At 44.9% G+C, this 20,493-nt stretch overlaps 1 protein-coding gene across 1 annotated transcript in view; it reads right to left on the bottom strand.

The window, feature by feature from the left end:
- LOC143987454 (solute carrier family 22 member 2-like) overlaps positions 1-20,493 on the bottom strand; it is a 74,883-nt gene that overhangs the window by 23,281 nt on the left and 31,109 nt on the right. The window contains exons 6-7 of the mRNA XM_077486171.1: positions 18,974-19,074; positions 2,313-2,527 (exon numbers count right to left, since the gene is read on the bottom strand). Coding sequence (XP_077342297.1) covers positions 2,313-2,527; positions 18,974-19,074 — 316 coding nt within the window. The remainder of the gene's footprint in view (positions 1-2,312; positions 2,528-18,973; positions 19,075-20,493) is intronic.

Genomic DNA, 20,493 nt, shown 5'->3' with positions numbered 1-20,493 from the left:
ATGTCCGTACTGGGCAATTTTAAGACGTATAAGCATCAGAGTGAAAGTTTATGAAACTACTTGAAAGTGGCATTCCAAACTATAAATCAGTTCAACAGAGATCCCGCCATCAGATACAGCCTAGCCTTCTCTCAGAGCAGATGTAATGCCTCTTAACACGGGGTTACATTTACAGTCTCTTGTATACAGCACTCACCACTCCCGTGCTGCACACATGCTGATTCCCCGTCCTCTTTCTCTCCCCCGTACTACTCTGCTGAAGCCAATCTACTCGGTCCTCTGTCCTCTCCCTGAGGGGTTGAAGCACCGCTCCTTGCCAGCGTGCCTCGGCTATCCAAAAAAAAGCGTGGCCCCGCCGTCCTCACAGAGGCTCCTTATTACCTCCTCCGCCGTCCCCAGGATGCGTGGCGCTTCTCCAAACCGAACGGCTTCAGTCTCTCCACTCTCCGTTGCTCCCAGAGACTTGACAACATTTGTCACTGCTCCTCTCACAGCGAACGGGGGAGGGAGGGGAGGGCTGCGTGTGCTGCAGAGCTGATGGCCGTCTCCTGCACTTCCATATCCAAAGCAGTGGGGCACGGACTTGAGCTCCTACGGCGTCTTATCTAGAGGTTATCCTCTCTCTCCATATCTCCTTATCTCCTGCCGCAGGGCTCGTTCGACCGGGGGGTTTCCAGCAGGTCGGGATGCAGGGGAGTTCCCAGCACGCCCTACGTCAAGGTGCTCCGCCCCATCCGCTTGAGTCCAAAAATCTTGCAAACCTTATTGTTGCCAAACATACTGATGGCATTGATTACAGAAGGATTTCTAACCTTTTGAATATTGCAGTGAGCACTGTTGGGGCCATAATCCGGAAGTGTAAAGAACATAATTTCACCGTAAACAAGCCACGACCAGGTGCTCCCTACAAGATTTCTGACAGAGGAGTGAAAAGAATTATCAGAAGAGTTGTCCAAGAGCCAAGGTCCATTTGTGGAGAGCTTCAGAAAGACCTGGAATTAGCAGGTACAATTGTTTCAATGAAAACAATAAGTAATGCACTCAACCGTCATGGCTTGTATGCACGCTCACCACACAAGACTCCATTGCTGATGAAAAAGCATGTTGAAGATCATTTAAAGATAGCTGCACAACATTTAGACAGGTGTGAAATACTGGAGGAATATAGTCTGGTCAGATGAGACCAAAATAGAACTCTTTGGATGCCATAATACACACTGTGTTTGGAGGTCAAATGGCACTGCACAACCCCCTCAAAAACACCAAACCAACAGTGAAGTTTGGAGGTGGGAACATCATGGTGTGGGGCTGTTTTTCAGCATACGGTACTGGCAACATTTATATGCCTGAAGGAAGGATGAATGGAAAAATGTACCAAGACATCTTGATAAAAATCTGCTGCCATCTACCAGGATGATGAAGATGAAACAAGGATGGACATTTCAGCAATACAATGACCCCAAACACAAAGCCAAGGAAACTCTCAGTTGGTTTTAAAGAAAGAAAATAAAGCTGCTAGAATGGTCAGCCAATCACCTGACTTGAAACCAATAGAAAATCTATGGAAAGAACTATAGATCATAGAAGATCATAGAAGAAGCCCTTGGAACCTTTAAGATTTGAGGACTGTTTGTGTGGAAGAATGGGACGAAATCACACCTGAGCATTGAATGCGACCAGTTTCTCCATGCAGGAGGCATCTTAAAGCTGTCATTACTTACAAAGGATTTTGTACGAAGTATTAAAAAAAATTCAGTTAGCGTGTTCAATACCTTTTCCCTGTGTCATTTTTTATTTTATTACACATAACTTAATTTCTGAACTTATTTGTTTTGTTTTTTTTCTATGTATAGATTGCATGGGTTGTCACCGACTCGTGGTGAAAATTGCACTTTTAGAAACATATTTACCTAGAAAAATGGTGATGTGTTCAATACTTATTTTACCCGCTCTATATATTGATAATACTATTTAAAAAAACCTGGTGTAAAGTATACTTCTCTATAACCCTATACCTTATTTACACATGTTTTTGCTTTATATGCTTAGTTTGAATTGCTTGGGTTTCTGACATTTTTACTATAAAAAAGAACTTAATATTTGCACCTAGGTAATCCCATACTGCAAATAACTAACCATGTTCAGAGGTGCCAGGTGGTCTATACACATTGTAGCTACATTAATTCATTTATGCATATAAGCTGATGGTATCTATGGATGCAGCAGGTAGAGTGGAAACACTGTACTTCTAAATTGGAAGCCAATAGTGGAAGCGCATGGATTTGTCCTTCATAAGTATCTTACAGACTTACCTTCAGGAATTAAGGCTGTAACAAGGCAGGCCAGACCTGTCACAAAACAACCCACTGCCCACGGATATCGGCGTCCAATGCGATCCACTGTAACTATTATTATAAATGCTGCAGGGAATTCCACCATAGCAGAGATAAAAAAGTCTAAGTAAATGTTTTCACCCGTGGATCCCATATGCATAATAAGTCCTTGGTAAATGACAGCACACGAAAACCTAAAGACACAGGAAAGAACATGACAAGCATGTTTAAAGCAGAAAGCAAACATTTATTATATTGCATCTTACCAATTAGATGTGATGGCTGAATTTCTTTTTAAGGCTTTCTTCCTTCTATTTTCACTTGGTTATCCAGTCAGTAAGTCTGTTGTTTTTCAAAACAACAAGATCTCTTGCAGTTACACGATAAGACAAACCATTTAACACAGGTAGGGCTTTCTACAGTGATCAGCTTTTATTTATTTATGTAAAACTTCAAAAGGAAAAAGATAGCTTGCTATAACTGCTTATATAATGTTATCTGGAGTTTAGCTTCAATTTGTTTGTGTATTTAAATCTGCTAGTATGTAGACAGGTGCAGTCTACTTTCTCCACTGCAGGTGGCCCTCTTCTGCAGCGGCACTGCAGTTGGAGATAATGTCAAGAGGAACAAGGTTCCTCTATGGTTTCCTGGGTCACTGGGGAGGCTATCAGATTGGATGCTGCTGAGCCATGTGACTCTTTCAGCCATTTTGGGTCAGACAGAGCCGTTTTAAGGCCCTGGCTCACAGGTTTGTTGTGCATTTTGCGAGTAGGTAGAGTAGGGACAGGTACCCCACCTGGTGGGGACGATGCTAGCGGCAGGGAAAGGTTCTTTTAAAGGAAAAGGCTTGAATGGGAATACCAGGTAGTCGCTCACACCAACCCCATATGTAGTTCCATTCAGCCATATAATGGATTGGACTATACTGGTACTTGGTAATGGACAAACACTAGTAAAATTTAAAATCGATAATAATTTTAATAAAGATATAAAACAAAACAAAACAATGACAGAATATCACTTGAAGAAATACAATAATATGCACATCACAGTTAGAGTGTTCCTGACGGAGTCTCCACAGGAAACATTCAACCATAACAGGTGCACAAAATTTTCCTCGACTAGTTTCGCGGGAAAGGCCCGCTTCTTCAGGAGGATATCTATATGAAAATATCACAAACATTAAGCAATATATACTGTGGCAGCACGCAGGTAAAGTCACCTGGTTGTATCCAGGATGGGAAATATGTGTGCCCTAGATTCAGGCTTTATGCAGACCTTTACAATTAGAGGGGAAGAGTTAATGAGCCCAGCTGAAGTAAGTGGGCTCATTAAGACCTCTACAAAAAACCCCAGCATGCTTAGGGAGATGCTCCATCCTGGAACCAGTTTTGTGTTGTATAGACTGGGGAGTGTGATATCTGTTCTGTGCGGTGAGTTAACGCCTGTGTGGCAACCCTCTACAACAGAGACAGGGACTGGTGCAGCACAAGGCTGCACTCAGTTGTTAGACAGGGAATCTAAGTGTGTAGTTAGAGGTCAAGCTGACCAGGATTTATTTTCATGTTTTATTTTTTGTTTGGCTGTTATATGTATCACTGCATGTAGCATAAATAAATTGCATCTTTTGTTTTTTGCACCTACAACGCTGTCTGCTGTGCCTGATTTTGTGTTGTGAACCCATCCAGGGGGTCACACACACCCGCTGCCGAGCTAACCCCTCACAGTTGGTGGAGAATTTTGGCAGTTTTTTTTAAATTTTTTTAAAGGCCAGCATGGAGGAGATACTGAGACAGCTGGCTCTAGCAAATGCAAACCAGCAGCAAGCAAATGCAAATCAGCAGCAAACAAATGCGGCTTTACAAAAGAGCCTTGCAGCTCAGCAGAAAGCTCACCTGCAGAGTCTGGAAGCTCAGCAACAAGCCCAGCAGCAATCTGAAGCCCGCTTCATAGACCTGTTGCAGAAGCAAGAGCAGAATTTTCAACAGAAAATAGAGACATTAATACAGCAACGTCCGCAGACCAATGAAGCAAGTGGTTACAATAATACCGCATCCTTTGGTGTGAGCCGTTTATTGACAAAAATGACTGGAGAGGATGATCCGGAGGTGTTTTTGACCACATTTGAAAGGACTGCTGAAAGGGAAAAGTGGCCTAAGGAGCAATGGGCTGGACTGGTGGCCCCTCTGTTAACTGGGGAATCGCAGAAAGCTTATTATGACCTAGAGCCTGACCAAGCAAAAGACTATGTGGTGCTAAAAACAGAAATATTGGCACGGCTGGGTGTCACCCTGGCCGTCCGGGCTCAGCGTGTGCATAATTGTACTTTTCAGGTTGGAAAACCCCCCAGGTCTCAAATGTATGATCTCATTCACCTGAGTAGGAAGTGGCTGCAGCCAGAGACTTTGACCGCACCAAACATTGTGGAACGTGTTGTTATGGATCGTTTCCTGAGAGCTCTTCCTACTGCCATCCAAAAATGGGTAAGCCATGGAGACCCAGAAAATGCAGATAAACTTGTGGATCTGGTTGAGAGGTACTTGGCTACAGAGAACCTGACCACCTCTTCCAGGGACTCACGGACTTTCCACCCTAAGACCAGATCATTCCCAGTGGCGGGTAAGATGACTCCAAGGGGTGAGGGTGGAGAGAGTGAGAGGGTGGGAGTTCTACCTAAGGTCTGGCGGGAGCAGCCCAGGAAGCCCATGCTGCAAGAGACAGCGAAAAAGATTATTTGCTACCGCTGCCAGCAAGAGGGACATATTGCAGCCAATTGCCCAGTTGTGGATGAGCCTATGCAATGTGACTTTATAAGGGAGAGACGTCAGTCGCTGTTTGCGACAGTTGCATGCACTGCCATTCGGGGACCTGAGAAACATTTATGTAAAATGTGTATTAATGGTAGAAATGTTGATGTGTTGCTGGATTCAGGTAGCCTGGTAACATTGATAAAAGCTGAATTAGTTACTACAGAGGTCTCTGGGAAGAACAGGGTGGTTGTTATTTGTGTGCATGGGGACACCCGAGAGTATCCTGTAACTTCAGTGTTTTTTGAGACCCCCAAAGGTAACCTCTCTCATCAGGTGGGGTTAGTGTCTCACTTACCACATGATGCTATTGTGGGAAGGGATTTTCCAAAATTCTGGGAACTCTGGGATTGTCCTGAGCCCCCCACTGGTGCCCCTATAAACCAGGAAGATGACCAGAATTCCTCTGGGAGTGGTGAGGACTCTCCTGAATTTCCCTTGTCGGTATTGGCGGGGGAAACTCGAGAAACTGGGGGGGAGCCAACATCCTCAGATGAAAACATGCCGTCTGTGGAGTTTTCGGATCTTGAGGTTCACAGGGAAAATTTTGCCACAGAACAGTTAAAAGACCCCACCCTAATAAAGGCACGGGAAAATGTGGTGAAAATAGATGGCGAGTTAGTGAACCCAGATAAGACTTGCACTTATCCTTACTTCACTATGGAAAGGGACCTGCTGTATCGAGTGGCTCAAAGGGCAGAAGAAACCATTGAGCAACTTGTAGTGCCCAAACCTTACAGGAAGTTGGTGTTAGAATTGGCTCATGGGCACATTCTGGGAGGTCATCTGGGGACAGAGAAAACCAGAGAGAGGATATTACAGAGATTCTATTGGCCTGGGGTCATGAAGGAAATAGAAAATTATTGTTCCTCCTGCCCTGTGTGTCAGAAGTTGGCACCTATGCCACATTTCCGTAACCCGCTGGTACCTCTTCCTATCATTGAGGTCCCCTTTGAAAGGATCGCAATGGATTTGGTAGGTCCGATAATGAAGTCCGCCAGGGGGCATCAGTACATTTTGGTTATATTGGACTATGCCACCCGTTATCCGGAAGCAATTCCTCTCCAAAATACCTCGGCCAAAACCATAGCCAAAGAGCTATCTCTTGTTTTTAGCCGTGTGGGTATTTGTAAGGAACTGCTTACGGACCAAGGTACACCCTTTATGTCCCGGGTTATGAAAGAATTATGCAAGTTGTACAAAGTGACGCAATTGCGTACATCTGTGTATCACCCCCAAACAGATGGGTTGGTTGAAAGATTCAACAAAACCCTTAAACAAATGTTAAAGAAGGTGGTGGATAGAGATGGAAAGAATTGAGACTGTCTAATACCCTATCTAATGTTTGCCATTAGGGAGGTACCCCAATCCTCTACGGGTTTCTCACCCTTCGAGTTGCTCTATGGGAGACACCCAAGAGGGCTGCTGGATATCGCCAAGGAAACTTGGGAAAATGAGAGTTCTCCTCACAGGAGCGTGATTGAGCATGTCGCCCTGATGCAAGATAGAATTGCACAGGTAATGCCAATTGTAAAGGAACATTTAACCCAAGCGCAGTTAGCACAGCAGAGAGTGTACAACCGTGGGGCCAAGACCCGTACTTTTTCCCCGGGGGATAGGGTCTTGGTGCTAGTCCCTACGGTTGAAAGCAAATTTCTGGCCAAATGGCAAGGTCCATATGAAGTAATTGAAAAAATTAGTGAGGTGAACTACAGGGTTAGACAGCCAGGAAGGCGAAAGCCGGAGCAGATCCATCACGTCAATCTGCTGAAAGCCTGGAGGGATAGGGAATCCCTAGTCGCAGAGACTTTGTCACAAGTACAGCCTGATTGCTTAGTTCCTGAGGTTGGAATAGCAGACACCTTATCGAAACCCCAACAACAGGAGGTTAAAGAGTTTGTACTTCGTAACAAAGAGATTTTCTCTGAGCTTCCGGGACAAACATCTGGCGTAGAGCATGACATTATCACCCCGCCAGGAGAAAGGGTAAAACTAAAACCTTATAGAATACCAGAGGCCCGACGGGAGGCAATACGTGGGGAGGTTCAAAGGATGTTGGAATTGGGTGTGATAGAGGAGTCCCAGAGTGACTGGTCCAGTCCTATCGTACTAGTGCCCAAACCTGATGGGAGCTGGTGGTTTTGTAACGATTTTCGACAATTAAATAAAGTTACAAAATTTGACACCTACCCCATGCCGCGTATAGATGAGTTGATTGACCGGCTGGGAACAGCCCGATATATGACAACTCTTGATCTCACCAAAGGGTATTGGCAAATTCCCCTGGCCGAGTCGGCCAAGGAGAAAACTGCGTTTGTAACCCCAGATGGGGCATTCCAATATAAGAGAATGCCGTTTGGGTTACAGAATGCACCGGCAACATTCCAGCGGAAAATGGATAGGATTCTGAGGCCCCATCAGAAATATGCTGCAGCTTACCTGGATGATGTGATTATCCATAGCACAGACTGGGTCTCACATTTGCCGAAAGTACAAGCAGTCCTAGACTCTATCCGGGAAGCTGGGTTTACGGCCAATCCAAAGAAGTGTACCATTGGACAGGAGGAGGCCAAATATCTTGGGAACACTATTGGGAGGGGGGTGATAAAACCACAAGTCAATAAAGTCGAGGCCATACAGAGTTGGCCACGTCCCAACAGCAAGAAACAGGTATGAGCCTTTCTGGGAATCGCTGGCTATTATCGACGATTCATTCCCCATTTTGCTTCTCAGGCTGTGCCCCTCACCAACCTGACAAAAGGGAAAGAGTCGGTCATGGTTAAATGGTCCCCAGAGGCTGAAGAAGCATTTCAGTCCTTAAAAACAGCCTTATGTAGCCAGCCAGTGTTGTACTCACCAGACTTCTCTAAGGACTTTGTTGTACAAACTGATGCATCAGACGTTGGGTTAGGAGCGGTGTTATCCCAGGTCTGGAACGGGGAAGAGCACCCAGTCATTTACCTCAGCAGGAAGTTGAAGTCCCATGAGGTAAATTACGCCACGATTGAGAAGGAATGTTTAGCAGTGAAGTGGGCTCTAGATTCCCTTCGGTACTATCTGCTAGGTAGGCACTTTGACCTGGTGACTGATCACGCTCCTTTAAAGTGGATGGCTCAGAACAAGGAGACCAATAGAAGGGTAAATAGGTGGTTCCTGGCCCTACAAGAATTTAACTTTACAGTTAAGCATCGCCCTGGTGTTAAAATGGGGAATGTGGATGCTTTGTCTCGGATACATGCGTGTCTGACTGCTTGTGTTACAACCCCAAGGTTGAAACAAGAGGGGGGGTATGTGGCAGCACGCAGGTAAAGTCACCTGGTTGTATCCAGGATGGGAAATATGTGTGCCCTAGATTCAGGCTTTATGCAGACCTTTACAATTAGAGGGGAAGAGTTAATGAGCCCAGCTAAAGTAAGTGGGCTCATTAAGACCTCTACAAAAAAAAACAGCATGCTTAGGGAGATGCTCCATCCTGGAACCAGTTTTGTGTTGTATAGACTGGGGAGTGTGATATCTGTTCTGTGCGGTGAGTTAACGCCTGTGTGGCAACCCTCTACAACAGAGACAGGGACTGGTGCAGCACAAGGCTGCACTCAGTTGTTAGACAGGGAATCTAAGTGTGTAGTTAGAGGTCAAGCTGACCAGGATTTATTTTCATGTTTTATTTTTTGTTTGGCTGTTATATGTATCACTGCATGTAGCATAAATAAATTGCATCTTTTGTTTTTTGCACCTACAACGCTGTCTGCTGTGCCTGATTTTGTGTTGTGAACCCATCCAGGGGGTCACACACACCCGCTGCCGAGCTAACCCCTCACAATACATAAAAAAATATACATGAGCAATTCAGTTATCACAATATTATTCATTTCACACAAGTATATTCCCTATGTATTTAAAAAGGAGATCAGCTCACCCCACTTCAAGGAACAGGCTGCAGGCAGAGAGGTCCGTAAATTCCCCCCACGGTGGACAAGGGGGATTGGTAAGGGCTGGCTCTGAGTAGATAAGGTTATAATAAATTACCAATATAAATAAAGAATATATACCTTGGGTTAGGGAGGGGAAAAAAGGGGGGGGGAGGAAAAGGAGGGGGGGGAAGGAACCTGGGGCAGAAAGAAAGCCCTCATGATGGTGGACCAGTGGAGTGAAAGAAAGGTGGGGTTAGTTTCAAAAACGAGTGCAATAAATCATAAGAACCACATTGGAATAAAATCCAAGTGGCTGCATATCATCCTAGCAGTGTAAAATTGGAGAAGGCGGTTAGGCCAGGAGACTCACATCAAAAGATAATATATAAGTATATATATGAAAAAGGTGTTAACCAACCGTGAACACCGTGCATCCAAATGCATTCAATAACAATTAGAAAATGTGTAGAGAACAGTAAGGAGAGAGGGGGGGGGGGGGAGAGGGAGAGAACCGGGGAAAGGAAAGGGGGAGGAAAGAAATAGGGGGGGGAGGAAGAGGGCAGGATAAGGAGGGGGGTGGAAAGCAGGGAGGGGAAAAGGGGAAAAGGGAGGGAGAAGACATAGAAAAAAGGGGGGGATGGGAAAGAGGGAAAAAGAGAAGGAAAGCGGGGGGGGGAGGAAGAGGGGGAGGGGGAAGGAAAAAACGCGGGGGGGGGGACGGGGAGAGGGAGGGGGGAAAAGAAGGGAGAAGGAAAGGGGGAGGGAAGCATAAATTAGGGGAGGAAGAAAAAAGAAAAAAAATACAACATACAGGGGACCACCACCGGGCTAATTATCCTTAATTCCCAACCAAAGAGGAGAAAAGAGATTACAGTAGAAGCGAGTCGGCTTACCACGAAGCCAATCACCAATCACATAGAAACAGGGCATCAAGGTTAAGATGGTTTGATCAAACTTGTAAGGACACTGTGCTGTTTGCTGAATATCAGATACCAAGTCCACTATTAGATAACTAACTTAATGGCCATCGATGCTGCAAAAGGTACATAAGACATTAGGATGTATAAAGGCTAAGAGGCACGCAGGCATCATGAAGCCAGAACACCCAGAAAGTAATTAGGCAAATTTATAGTTAGGTAGCATAAAGTGTGGTGGTTACCTGTCAGCCAAGACAATGTCCTATTAAGAGCCCTGGAGGAGTGCCATGCATACCCATCTATTCAGCGGTCAAATAGAGGAAATTTCAAGGAAGTCAGGAGGGGATGGAAGAGAGGGAAGTCCTGAGTTAAAAGAAAGAGAGAGTGCTGACAGGAGACAGAGGAAAGCAGATTTCTTAAAAGATAGGGTGATACCAAGGCTCAAAAAGTCCTTTGCTGGAACACAGTGACACTTAACAGTGAGGAGAGGAGGAGTGTGTGAGAAGAAGAAACTGAGGTGCAGGGTGAGGAGAGAGACACACGCTGACACCAGGGACTGTGTGCCCCAACAGAGGAAGAGGGATATCCTGAAGCCTGGGAAAAAGGAGGGATGTGAGGAGAGTGAGAGAAAAATGCTGTGAGAGGGATTTTTGTAGCTGAGGGGAGAGAGAGACACACACTGACACCAGAGAGTGTGTGACCTATTATTAAGGAGGGAGAGCTGTCTGAGGAGAGCGGGCTGAGGTACCAGTATCAGGCTAAAGGAGAGAGAGACACACACTGACACCAGAGAGTGTGTGACCTATTATAGAGAGAGAAAGCCAAGCCTTTCCAGAGACTGTCAAGAGGGAGAGAGTGTGGTGAGGTAACCAGACTGTGTTGTGGAACTCCACCAGAGAGAGAGAGACAGACACGTTTTTCCTGTAACGACCGGGAGAATGCTGCAAGGAGATAGAAGGGAGCCAGGAGCTGTGTCACCCACACGTTCTGCCACCGTTAAGCTCAGGAAACCTGATCAGTGACCCAAGCAGCACCCAGCTCAGTGGAGATGACCCACGCCGTTCCAGGGAACGCAATATCCATCCAGGCATCGGGTTGGCCGATCCCTCCTTACCTTGAGGGTTTTGCTACCAGTCATTGACCCTCAAAAGGGGATTCAGTGCCTTACAACATCACTAGGAGCATCAGGAGCCTGAACCAGCACCTGGGATTATCGCTGTATCATCGCACAGAGGATTGGTGAGAGGGTGCAAAGCCAACATCCTTCTTGACACCATACTGAAACTTGTTTGGAGCTGCCATCTCTAGTAGTTTGCCCTTTTATATCTCTACCTAAGGGAACATTCTAAACAGTTACTGCTCCATGCAAGCTTGTTTAAGCCTACTCTTTTAAAACAAGGGCCCCACCATTTGCTACTGCTAGCAGAAGACACTAGTATTCTTCACCTAAGGACTTGCAACATTACAGAACTGTGCTCACTGTACTTGTGTAACCCTTTTCTTTTCGTTGTGTTATTGCCTCTCAAAGGTGTTTGTGGCCCAGAAGGAGCTGAAAAGTTGACAAGTCTTCTCTCCTACCTCTCAGCACCTGTGTTAAGGGCATATAGATTACTGCCCTTTCTATACCTGCAGTTGCTAAATATTGAAGGTTGTCTTTTTTAATGTATTAGCTACTTGTAGCAAGGTTTAACAGTGTTGTAAGTTTCCATATACTTTAAACCATGCTAATATATTCAACTTGTTTATCACTACCAAGTGTGTGTCTATTTTTGGTGATAATCCACAGCCAGGATAACAGGATTTACCCCATGTGTCCTTAAATGTGTTTGCAGTAATTTTATTAAACCAGGTGTGTCAGAGGGGCTGAGGTCATTCTTGGAGTTGAGGCGGAGATTAGAGAATCCAAAGTCACCAAGCGGCTCATTCGGGGGTGGCGCTACATATACATTGTGGGAAATGTGAAAAACTTGAAAGGGAGTCCTCCTATAATTTAAATCAAACCTTTCAAGAATCCTAGTTGTTTCATGAAACAGACAATACTTGATTTAAAATATCTGTGTGTTTATCCTTAAAATCCAGAAATAAAATAAGCTATTTCTGTGTGATTTTGTGAATATAGTGTATACCTACAATATACAGTGCCTTGAAAAAGTATTCATACACCCCTTTTATGTGGATTTTATGTGCTAGACCAGTGATGGTGAACCTTGGCACCCCAGATGTTTTGGAACTACATTTCCCATGATGCTCAACTACATTGCAGAGTATATGAGCATCATGGGAAATGTAGTTCCAAAACATCTGGGGTGCCAAGGTTTGCCATCACTGTGCTAGACCAACAAAAAGTGGCCCATAATTGTAAAGTGGAAGGAAAACGTTGATAAATAGTTTTATGTTTTTTTACATATAAATATTTGAAAAGTGTGGCTCCATTTGTATTCAGACCCCCTGAGTCAATACTTTGTAGAACCACCTTTTGCTGCAATTATAGCTGAAAGTCTTTTTGGGATGTCTCTACCAGCTTTGCACATCTAGAGAGAGACTTTTTGCCCATTATTCTTTGAAAAATACCAAAGGCCCTGTCAGATTGGATGGAGAGCATCTGTGAACAGCAATTTTCAAGTCTTACAACAGATTCTCAATTGGATTTAAGTCTGGACTTTGACTGGGTCATTCTAACACATGAATATGAATATGCTTTGATCTATACCATTCCATTGTAGCTCTGGTTGTATGTTTAGGGTCGTTGTCCTGCTGAAAGGTGAACCTCCACGCCAGTCTCAAATCTTTTGCTGACTCTAACAGGTTTTCTTCTAAGATTGCCCTGTATTTGGCTCCGTTATCTCTGACCAGCTTCCCTGTACCTGCTGATGAAAAGCATCCCACAATATGATGTTGCCACCACTATGTTCCATGGTGGGGATGGTGCGTTCAGGGTCATGTGCGGTGTTTGTTTTCTGACACACATAGTGTTTTGCTTTTAAATTTTGGTCTCATCTGACCACAGCACCTTCTTCCACAGGTTTGCTGTGTCCCTCACATGGCTTCTCGCAAAAACTGCAAACTGGACTTTCTATGACTTTCTTTCAACAATGGCTTTTTTTTTGCCACTCTTCCATAAAGGCCAGATTTGTGGAGTGAATGACTAATAATTGTCCTCTGAACAGATTCTCCCACCTGAGCTGTGGATCTCTGCAGCTCCTCCTGAGTTACCATGGGACTCTTGGCTGCTTCTCTCTTTATCCCTGACCTGTCTGGTGTGTTTCTTGGTCTTCGTGATGCTATTTGTTCACTAAGGTTCTCTAATGCCACGTACACACGATCGGAATTCTCGTTGGAAATGCTCTGATGGTTTGCCCAACGGAATTCCGACCGAATTCGGCTCAAGCTGTCTTGCCTACACACGGTCACATCAAATTCCGATCATTTATAACGCGGTGACGTACAACACGTACGACGTGACTAGAAAAAGGAACTTCAATAGTCAGTAGCCAATAGCTTCTGTCTCGTAGTTGATTCTGAGCATGTGTGATTTTTAGAGTGTCGGAATTGCATACACACGATCGGAATTATCGAGTTTTTCCATCTGGAAAATTGAGAACATGCTAACAATTTTTGGCTGGCGGAAATTCGGACAGCTAAATTCCGATGGAGCATACACACGGTCGCATCTTCCGATGAAAAGCTCTCATCTGTCTTTTTCTGGCCGGAATTCCGATCGTGTGTACGCAGCATCATAGACCTCTGAGGGCTTCACAGAAGAGCTGTATTTATACTGAGATTAAATTACACACAGGTGGACTCACTTACTAATTAGGTGACTTCTGAAGCCAATTGGTTCACTGGATTTTAGTTAGGGGTATCAGAGTATTCACCAGTGGTGAATATAGGTAAATTTAGGCGGGCTTAGCTGGAAGCTAGGCCTGTTTGTTTTGATGGGCTGGGATTGGCTCGGAGTAGGCTGGTGACTCACAGATAGCATCACTTTTGGGTTACCTCCCTCTGGCTTCCAGAGGATTGTAGAAGAGAGGAGGGGAAAAGAGCTGTCTGAGGTGTCTCGGGGAGCCATGACCAATTCCCATTTAGGATTGGCAGGGGGCAGTCCTCCTTGATATAGTCCAACAAGGGGGTTGTTTTCAGGTAGAAGACCTGAGGATGGAGTGCTAGGCTATCTGGGCCTTTGAGGGCGCACCCCAGGCCTGGGCCTTGGGTGCAGGAAGGATCCCTTCAAGAATGCATTAAGGATCTGGACAGGAGGCACAGAGAGGAGTCAGAGAGGGCAGCAGGAGCTAGCACTGTCGGGCAAGTCTTCAGGATGGAAACCACCAGTGTATGTGTGGCCAGGAGGGTCGGTGAGTGGCAAGCACAGTCGGGAGGACTGGGGAGGCACACCTGAGAGGACTGGCAATGTGCAGTCTGGGATGGGTGCAGAGCCAGCAGTAAGAACTATGATGTCACGGGCAGTGGAGTCAGGCAGCTGCAGCCAGCCGGGGAGTGCTGTTCACAACTAGTGCAGATTTCCCATACAAGGAAGCCCTGCTTGAGTGGCCGGGGGGCGGAGCGCCATGACGTAGGAGCAGCCGCACGCCGGATCTCCTGAGAGCCTCGCTCTGTCTCCCCCTCCTCGCGCTCTCGATGCTGGGCTACGTACAATGCTATTGGCCCACGGAGAGCTCCAGCAACGCCGCGCTGATTTGAACTAAGCTCTGGCGGTTCCCGTGATCCTCGCTAGTCAGCTGGCTGGTGCGGCTTGGTTGAACGTTCACAGCCAGCCTCTGTTTGGTGCTGCGAATTGGCGGAAGGTCTGGCGGATGCCTACCCCTCAGTGAGGAAGACCCCCTGACCAGAAGACAGCTGAACCTGGAATCTGGCGTCAGGAGAGGAGCTGCGGACCCAAGGAGCTGTCCCTGTGCTTGGCGGTGCTTGGCGGTCGGTCTATGAGGGTGGTACAGCGGTAAGACAAGCGGTCAGACGGGGACAGGGGCAGCCCAAAGCTGGAGGTGGCTAAGGACAGTATACCAGATAAGAAGGTTTATATCCCCCTGGTTATAGCTTGGGCTTACTTGTGTGTACCCCTCCCCCTTCCCTTTTAGGGAATAAGAAGGCTGTTTCTGAATGTTTCTGAATGTGGACCCCGAAGGACAGTATTTCTCCTGCATACCCCAAACCTGCTGCAGCTAGGCTATAAGTGTAGGTGGAGAGGAGAAGGGGAAGAGATAAGAAGAGGAAAAGTAATAATCTGTTTGCCGCTGGAACCTGCTTTATCTCCTAAACCCCCCTTTTTTTTTTTAATACAAAAGATCAATTGAATACGTATCTATATAACCAAAGGTCGAAGGTTGTGCTGCTTTGAACAATAGGTATTGGATGCATCTTGATGTTTGATATCTGACGCAAGAGTTTCTCTCGCAGGAAAAACTCACTAAAAAACTTTCCCTGGCTGCGTGAGTGTTTTGCCTGCCTCCATTCAACAGCTAAAGGACTGGATATATTTGATATCGTTCTTTGCTTTTTGATCTTAGGGTGGGATAATTTATCGTCAATGTAGGATGAACTCAGTGTCACAGCTGTAATAATATTAATAATCAATAACCTTTCGCTGTTTATTCTACTACACTATAGGTAAACTGTTTAGATATACGTTATGGACTTGGATAGATGATTTACCTGTGGTGTGGAAAGCAGTTGAACTAGGTCCCACCCTTTTCTCCTTTTTTCTCCTTTTTTTTTTTTTTTTCTGTTCGAAAGTAAGCTAGTTAGTGCGGTTGATATCTCTGATTTAATTGTACCTCATTGTGGGTGTTTTCAGACCCCTGGGAGATTTTCAACGGTCCAGGAGGGAGGTATATTGGATTAGGGTGGAGATAGGGGGGAAGTAGTAAAGAGAAACACCTGGTGATCGATAGACAAGGGGAGGAGGGTTTTGGTCCTGCCAAAATGAGGGGAAAGGCAGGTAAAGTAAATAAGACAATCACCCCGGCTACAAGTCCGGTCGGAATCCAAAAATATCTGGCTGCAAATTCCAGTATAAGAGAGGATGAAGGGACCGGTAGCCCCAGAACAGAAAAACTAATCCGCTCGGGCCCAAGTAGACAGAAGGGGGAAGAGGGTAGGGGGGTAAAAAATCCTGCCATAAAGTCAAGTGAGCTTTAAAAAAAAAGCGGAGTAAACCCACAGAATGAAGAAGTAGATCAGAATAATCCCCGGGGAGAGGTGGAGATGGTTAACAGAGAGGCAGAAGAAATGGTTTCGGACAGTCACAAAGAAACCCCCCAATCCCCACAAATTAGGGAGATGCTTTCTGAGATGTTCTCGAGAATGGAGATCTCTCTAAGGGCGGATATCGCAACAATAAGAAGTGACATAGGTTTGGTCTTGGGGAGAGTGGAGGAGATAGAAAACAGAGTTGAGACTCAAGAGTGTAAGATGGATGGAATCTTAGAGCAGATAACAGCCCTCTGGAGTTCAAATAGATTAATCAGATATAAGTTGGAGGACCAAGAAAATAGAAGTAGGAGGAAGAACATACGGATAAAAGGTCTCCCTGAGACATATAGCGGTTCCGCCCTTGGAGAGATAGCTCAACAGATTTTTAACCCTCTATTGGACAAGGAAGTTACAGCCCCGTTGAAAATTGATAGAATACACAGAATGACTCGACCCCGGGGGATTAGAACAGAAGCACCTCGAGACGTTATTGTGAGATTTCATAATGTAGCAGATAAAATGCAGGTAATGAGAAGAGGGAGAACACAGTCTGGGGTGGTCCATGAGGGCACGGAACTGCAGATTTACTCTGACTTAGCGGGTGAGACACTGGGTAGAAGGAGATGCTTAAAACCACTCACGGAATTATTGAGAGCGGCGGACATCCCATATCAATGGGGATTTCCTGCATGCCTCATAGGGAAGAAAGAGGGACGATCTGCAGTTCTGCGCTTCCCTGAAGACCTCCCAGAATTTTGCGAGCAGTTAGGCATACACCCTGCCCCACAGATAGAATGGGGATCTGAAGATGTATTAGGGGGGGAGGGGAATAGTACCCAGGGGAGGAAATGGCAGGGTCGACCGAATAGTTGGAGCCGAAAATAGATTACTGGAATTGAGGTGAATTAATAGGTCGCGCTGTGAGCTGAGGAGTGCGGGGGGGAGATGGGGGGAGGGGGGAGGGAAGGCGAGGGGAGTCTCGGGCGGATAAGGGTATGAGCCCCAGGGATACTATGGGGGTGAGGCGAACACAAATATCGGCCCACCAATGCCATAGGCTTAACGGGAAGGGGGGTGTCCTACCCAGTCTCACGAGACGTTCCGTTATAGGACAAGGGGGGAGTAGGGAGGGGAGAGGGGGGGAGGGAGGGGGGTGGTTTTTGGTCGCTTTTTGGGGCTCTCACTCGGTCCCCCTATGGGGCTAGTGGGGATAGGCACCACTGGATCCATTAGACGCTTAAAAAGAAAAAAAGAAAGAAAAAAAAAAAAAATGAGGCAGCTGCAGCCAGGTGGGGTGGCAGGGTCTGAAAAGGACTTACTGGGAGCAGCACCCACCACCATAAGACAGCTAGCATGAAAAGACTTCCTATTTCAGTTTTTTTGCTACATCAGAGGGACCCACGGTCCCTGTCTGCAAAAGGCAGTTGCTGGGGCCTGACTCAGTCAGGGTTGGGCCTAACTATGTGCTAGCTGTGCCTGGAGTAAATGATGTGCTTGAGAGGGAGAGAGAGAGAGAATAACAGTCTGAAAGCAAGTGATGTGCTGGGGGAGAATGGAGTAAGTCTACTGGGCATCCCATATATTCCCATACCTATCCAAGTTCAAATCCCTCAATAAAAATCCAAAATAACCTCATGGACTGTTCATTGTCTCAAAAGTGACTGCAAAGTGAATTCCTGGGCTGGGTGACAGGTGGGCCACCACTTTCAGCAGCCCATACGGGGGTACTGCTACATTTGTAAAAAAATTTGCTAAACCATTTAGCTTATTCCTTTCACTTCACAATTATGTGCCACTTTGTGTTGGTCTATAATCACATAAAATCCCAATAAAAGAAATTTACATTTTTGGTTGTAACATGACAAAATGTGGAAAATTTCAAGGGGTGTGAATACTTTTTCAAGGCACTGTATGTGCTAAATAAATGAACTTTGTAGTTAGGCCTTTTGACTTTGTCAAGACCCTACCTTATGTGCTTACCTATACTTGTAGACCTCTTACAAAGCAGCATTACTCAGTGCCAAGTTGCAACTGTTAAAGCAAGCAAAATCTCAAGATTAATAAAAGGGAAATAAAATGATGTGATCCTTATATAATATTTGATTTTCTGTATTGTTAATATAGAATGTCACTTTTAAAGTAACATCTAGAGGATGGGGTCTCATTCTACCTAGTAAAAAAAATCAAAGAGTTTTGGATGGGGTTCAAGGGAAGGCAACTAATTTGATAAAAGGTATGAAACTAGAACATGTTTAGTTTTCAAAAAAGATGATTTAGATATGACTTTACTACCATTTAAACATATTCAAGGTCAGCAAAGTATTGGTAAACTGCACTTTTATTCCAAGCACTTTACAAAGGGATTTCAGATACATGTAGAAGAAATTATGTTTTACTATCAATTTCGGCAAGGATTCTTTACAGTAAGAATGTTTAAGCTGTACCTCATGGAAAATAATTGACAAAATCAATGATGCAGACTAAAACGCTTGAAGCTAATAACATTCAAAGTTCTGGCTACAATACATTATTAAAAAAAATATTTGGACCTAGGGAATTGAGCCAACTGCCTTTGGGGGTCAGGAACGATTTTTATTTTAAACTTATGTCAAAGTTGGGTGTAGTTGCCTACAGGATTTTATTTTCCCTTCCTCTGGACCAAAATGGCAGCAGCTATGTTGGGCATCAGAATATTTTTAATCTAATTTAAGTAAAATAAGAAAATAACACAGTTTTATATCTACTGCTAAAGGATTTTGTAGTTGTGCAAATTCAGTTTACAGATAAATGTATCGTACCAGATGTACATTAGAATGAAAGTGTGTTTTCTTATCTGGGGAGTTCTGACAAGGTCTTTGAAAGAGGGAACTTGTTTATCACCAGTGTCTTCAGTTAGACTCTGTAATAAAAAAAAAAGTAAACTTACATAAAATATGGAGCCTTAAGTAGCATGAATCTATGGCAAAACACTTTTTATATCTTTAGAATTTTCTGCCTGGTGTAGCCTAGAATGTAATAAGGAAAATCATCCTAGGGTATGTCCAATAGTTTCATGAGGATATTTTCATATGTTTGATTGAAAAGTGAATTTAACGTGAACCTGACTTAGACTAAAACATTTCTGTGGTACCAAACATGCTGTAATATTGGCACATAATGGTGGTGACAAGTAGAGTTCAATGAAATCTAAACAAGGTAAGCAGCCTTGTGCGTATAAAAAACAATATAGAAAAGAAAGAATAGAAAGACTTCAAAGATCGGTTAAACTTTCACATCACTAGCCAATAGCTTTATGGCCGGCCATAGGCAGTTCAAATCTTGACCGGTTGAGCAGGGACTGGCCGAGATTCAAACCATGTTTGGGTAGGCTATCAATCAACTTAGCCTGCCAGATTTTACATGTGATTATCACTTTTAGCTGCTATACTCTCTAGCAATAATCACTGGCTCCTTCCAACCCCCCCAGAGAATACAATAGCTCTTAGGATTCACCCATCAACACTTTTTTTACAATCAACTTTAGGTTTATCAAAATTTTATAATAAGGGGACCTACCTAATCTATCCAATCAATATGTATCCAATTAGGCAGGTCCTTCCTCTACACAGCTGTTGGTAGATCTAAAGGAGATTGTACAATCACAAGTGTGTTGTAGAAGACTCTGCATCTCTCTCTTTTGCTGCTCCACAGTCACAAGTTTAGACTTACAGTATAAGATTACCTTTTCATAAAAAAAGAAAAGGTGAATTAACACCCTACACCCTCCTCACTCCTGGTCCCTGCTGTACTTATCTCCAAGGGTGATAAGCTGTCAGTGCCCATGCAGCCGGTGTAGTGCTCTGAGAATTTGAAATCCCCTCTCCTCTCTCCCTTCTCTCTGCAGGACTTCTGGAACCGATAAGAGAAATTCTTATTGGTCAGCGCAGGCTCAGAGTATCACTCTGCTCCATCTCGGGAGCCATGCAGAGAAAAGAGGGAGAAGAGCAGGGATTTCAAATGGCAGCTGCACTGACTATGTGGATACTGACAGGTCATCACCCATGGAGGTAAGTACAGCAGGGACTGGTGGGATAAGGAGAGTCTTAGTTCAACTCTTAACAATCTGCACACTGCACCTGACAGGCTACACGCTTATTATTAATTAGATATTTGTGGTTGCTTGGCCTCTACATGATAGGAGATTATATGAGGGTGTCAGGCGCAAGTGGACGGATGCTTTTTAACAGTGGCCAGGCCCCTCTTCACTCTCCGGGCGTTGGGCCCGTGCCTTGTGGGTAGTCTGATCCTGTCTACAAGTACCTGTTTTTGTCTTCAAACT

The sequence above is a fragment of the Lithobates pipiens genome, unplaced genomic scaffold (assembly GCF_037356315.1).
Source record: "Lithobates pipiens isolate NorthernLeopardFrog02 unplaced genomic scaffold, aLitPip1_a1.2 Scaffold_18, whole genome shotgun sequence".
NCBI classification, from domain to species: domain Eukaryota; kingdom Metazoa; phylum Chordata; class Amphibia; order Anura; family Ranidae; genus Lithobates; species Lithobates pipiens.
The sequence above is the reverse complement of the archived record's forward strand: the minus strand, read 5'-3'. Positions and strand labels throughout refer to the sequence as shown.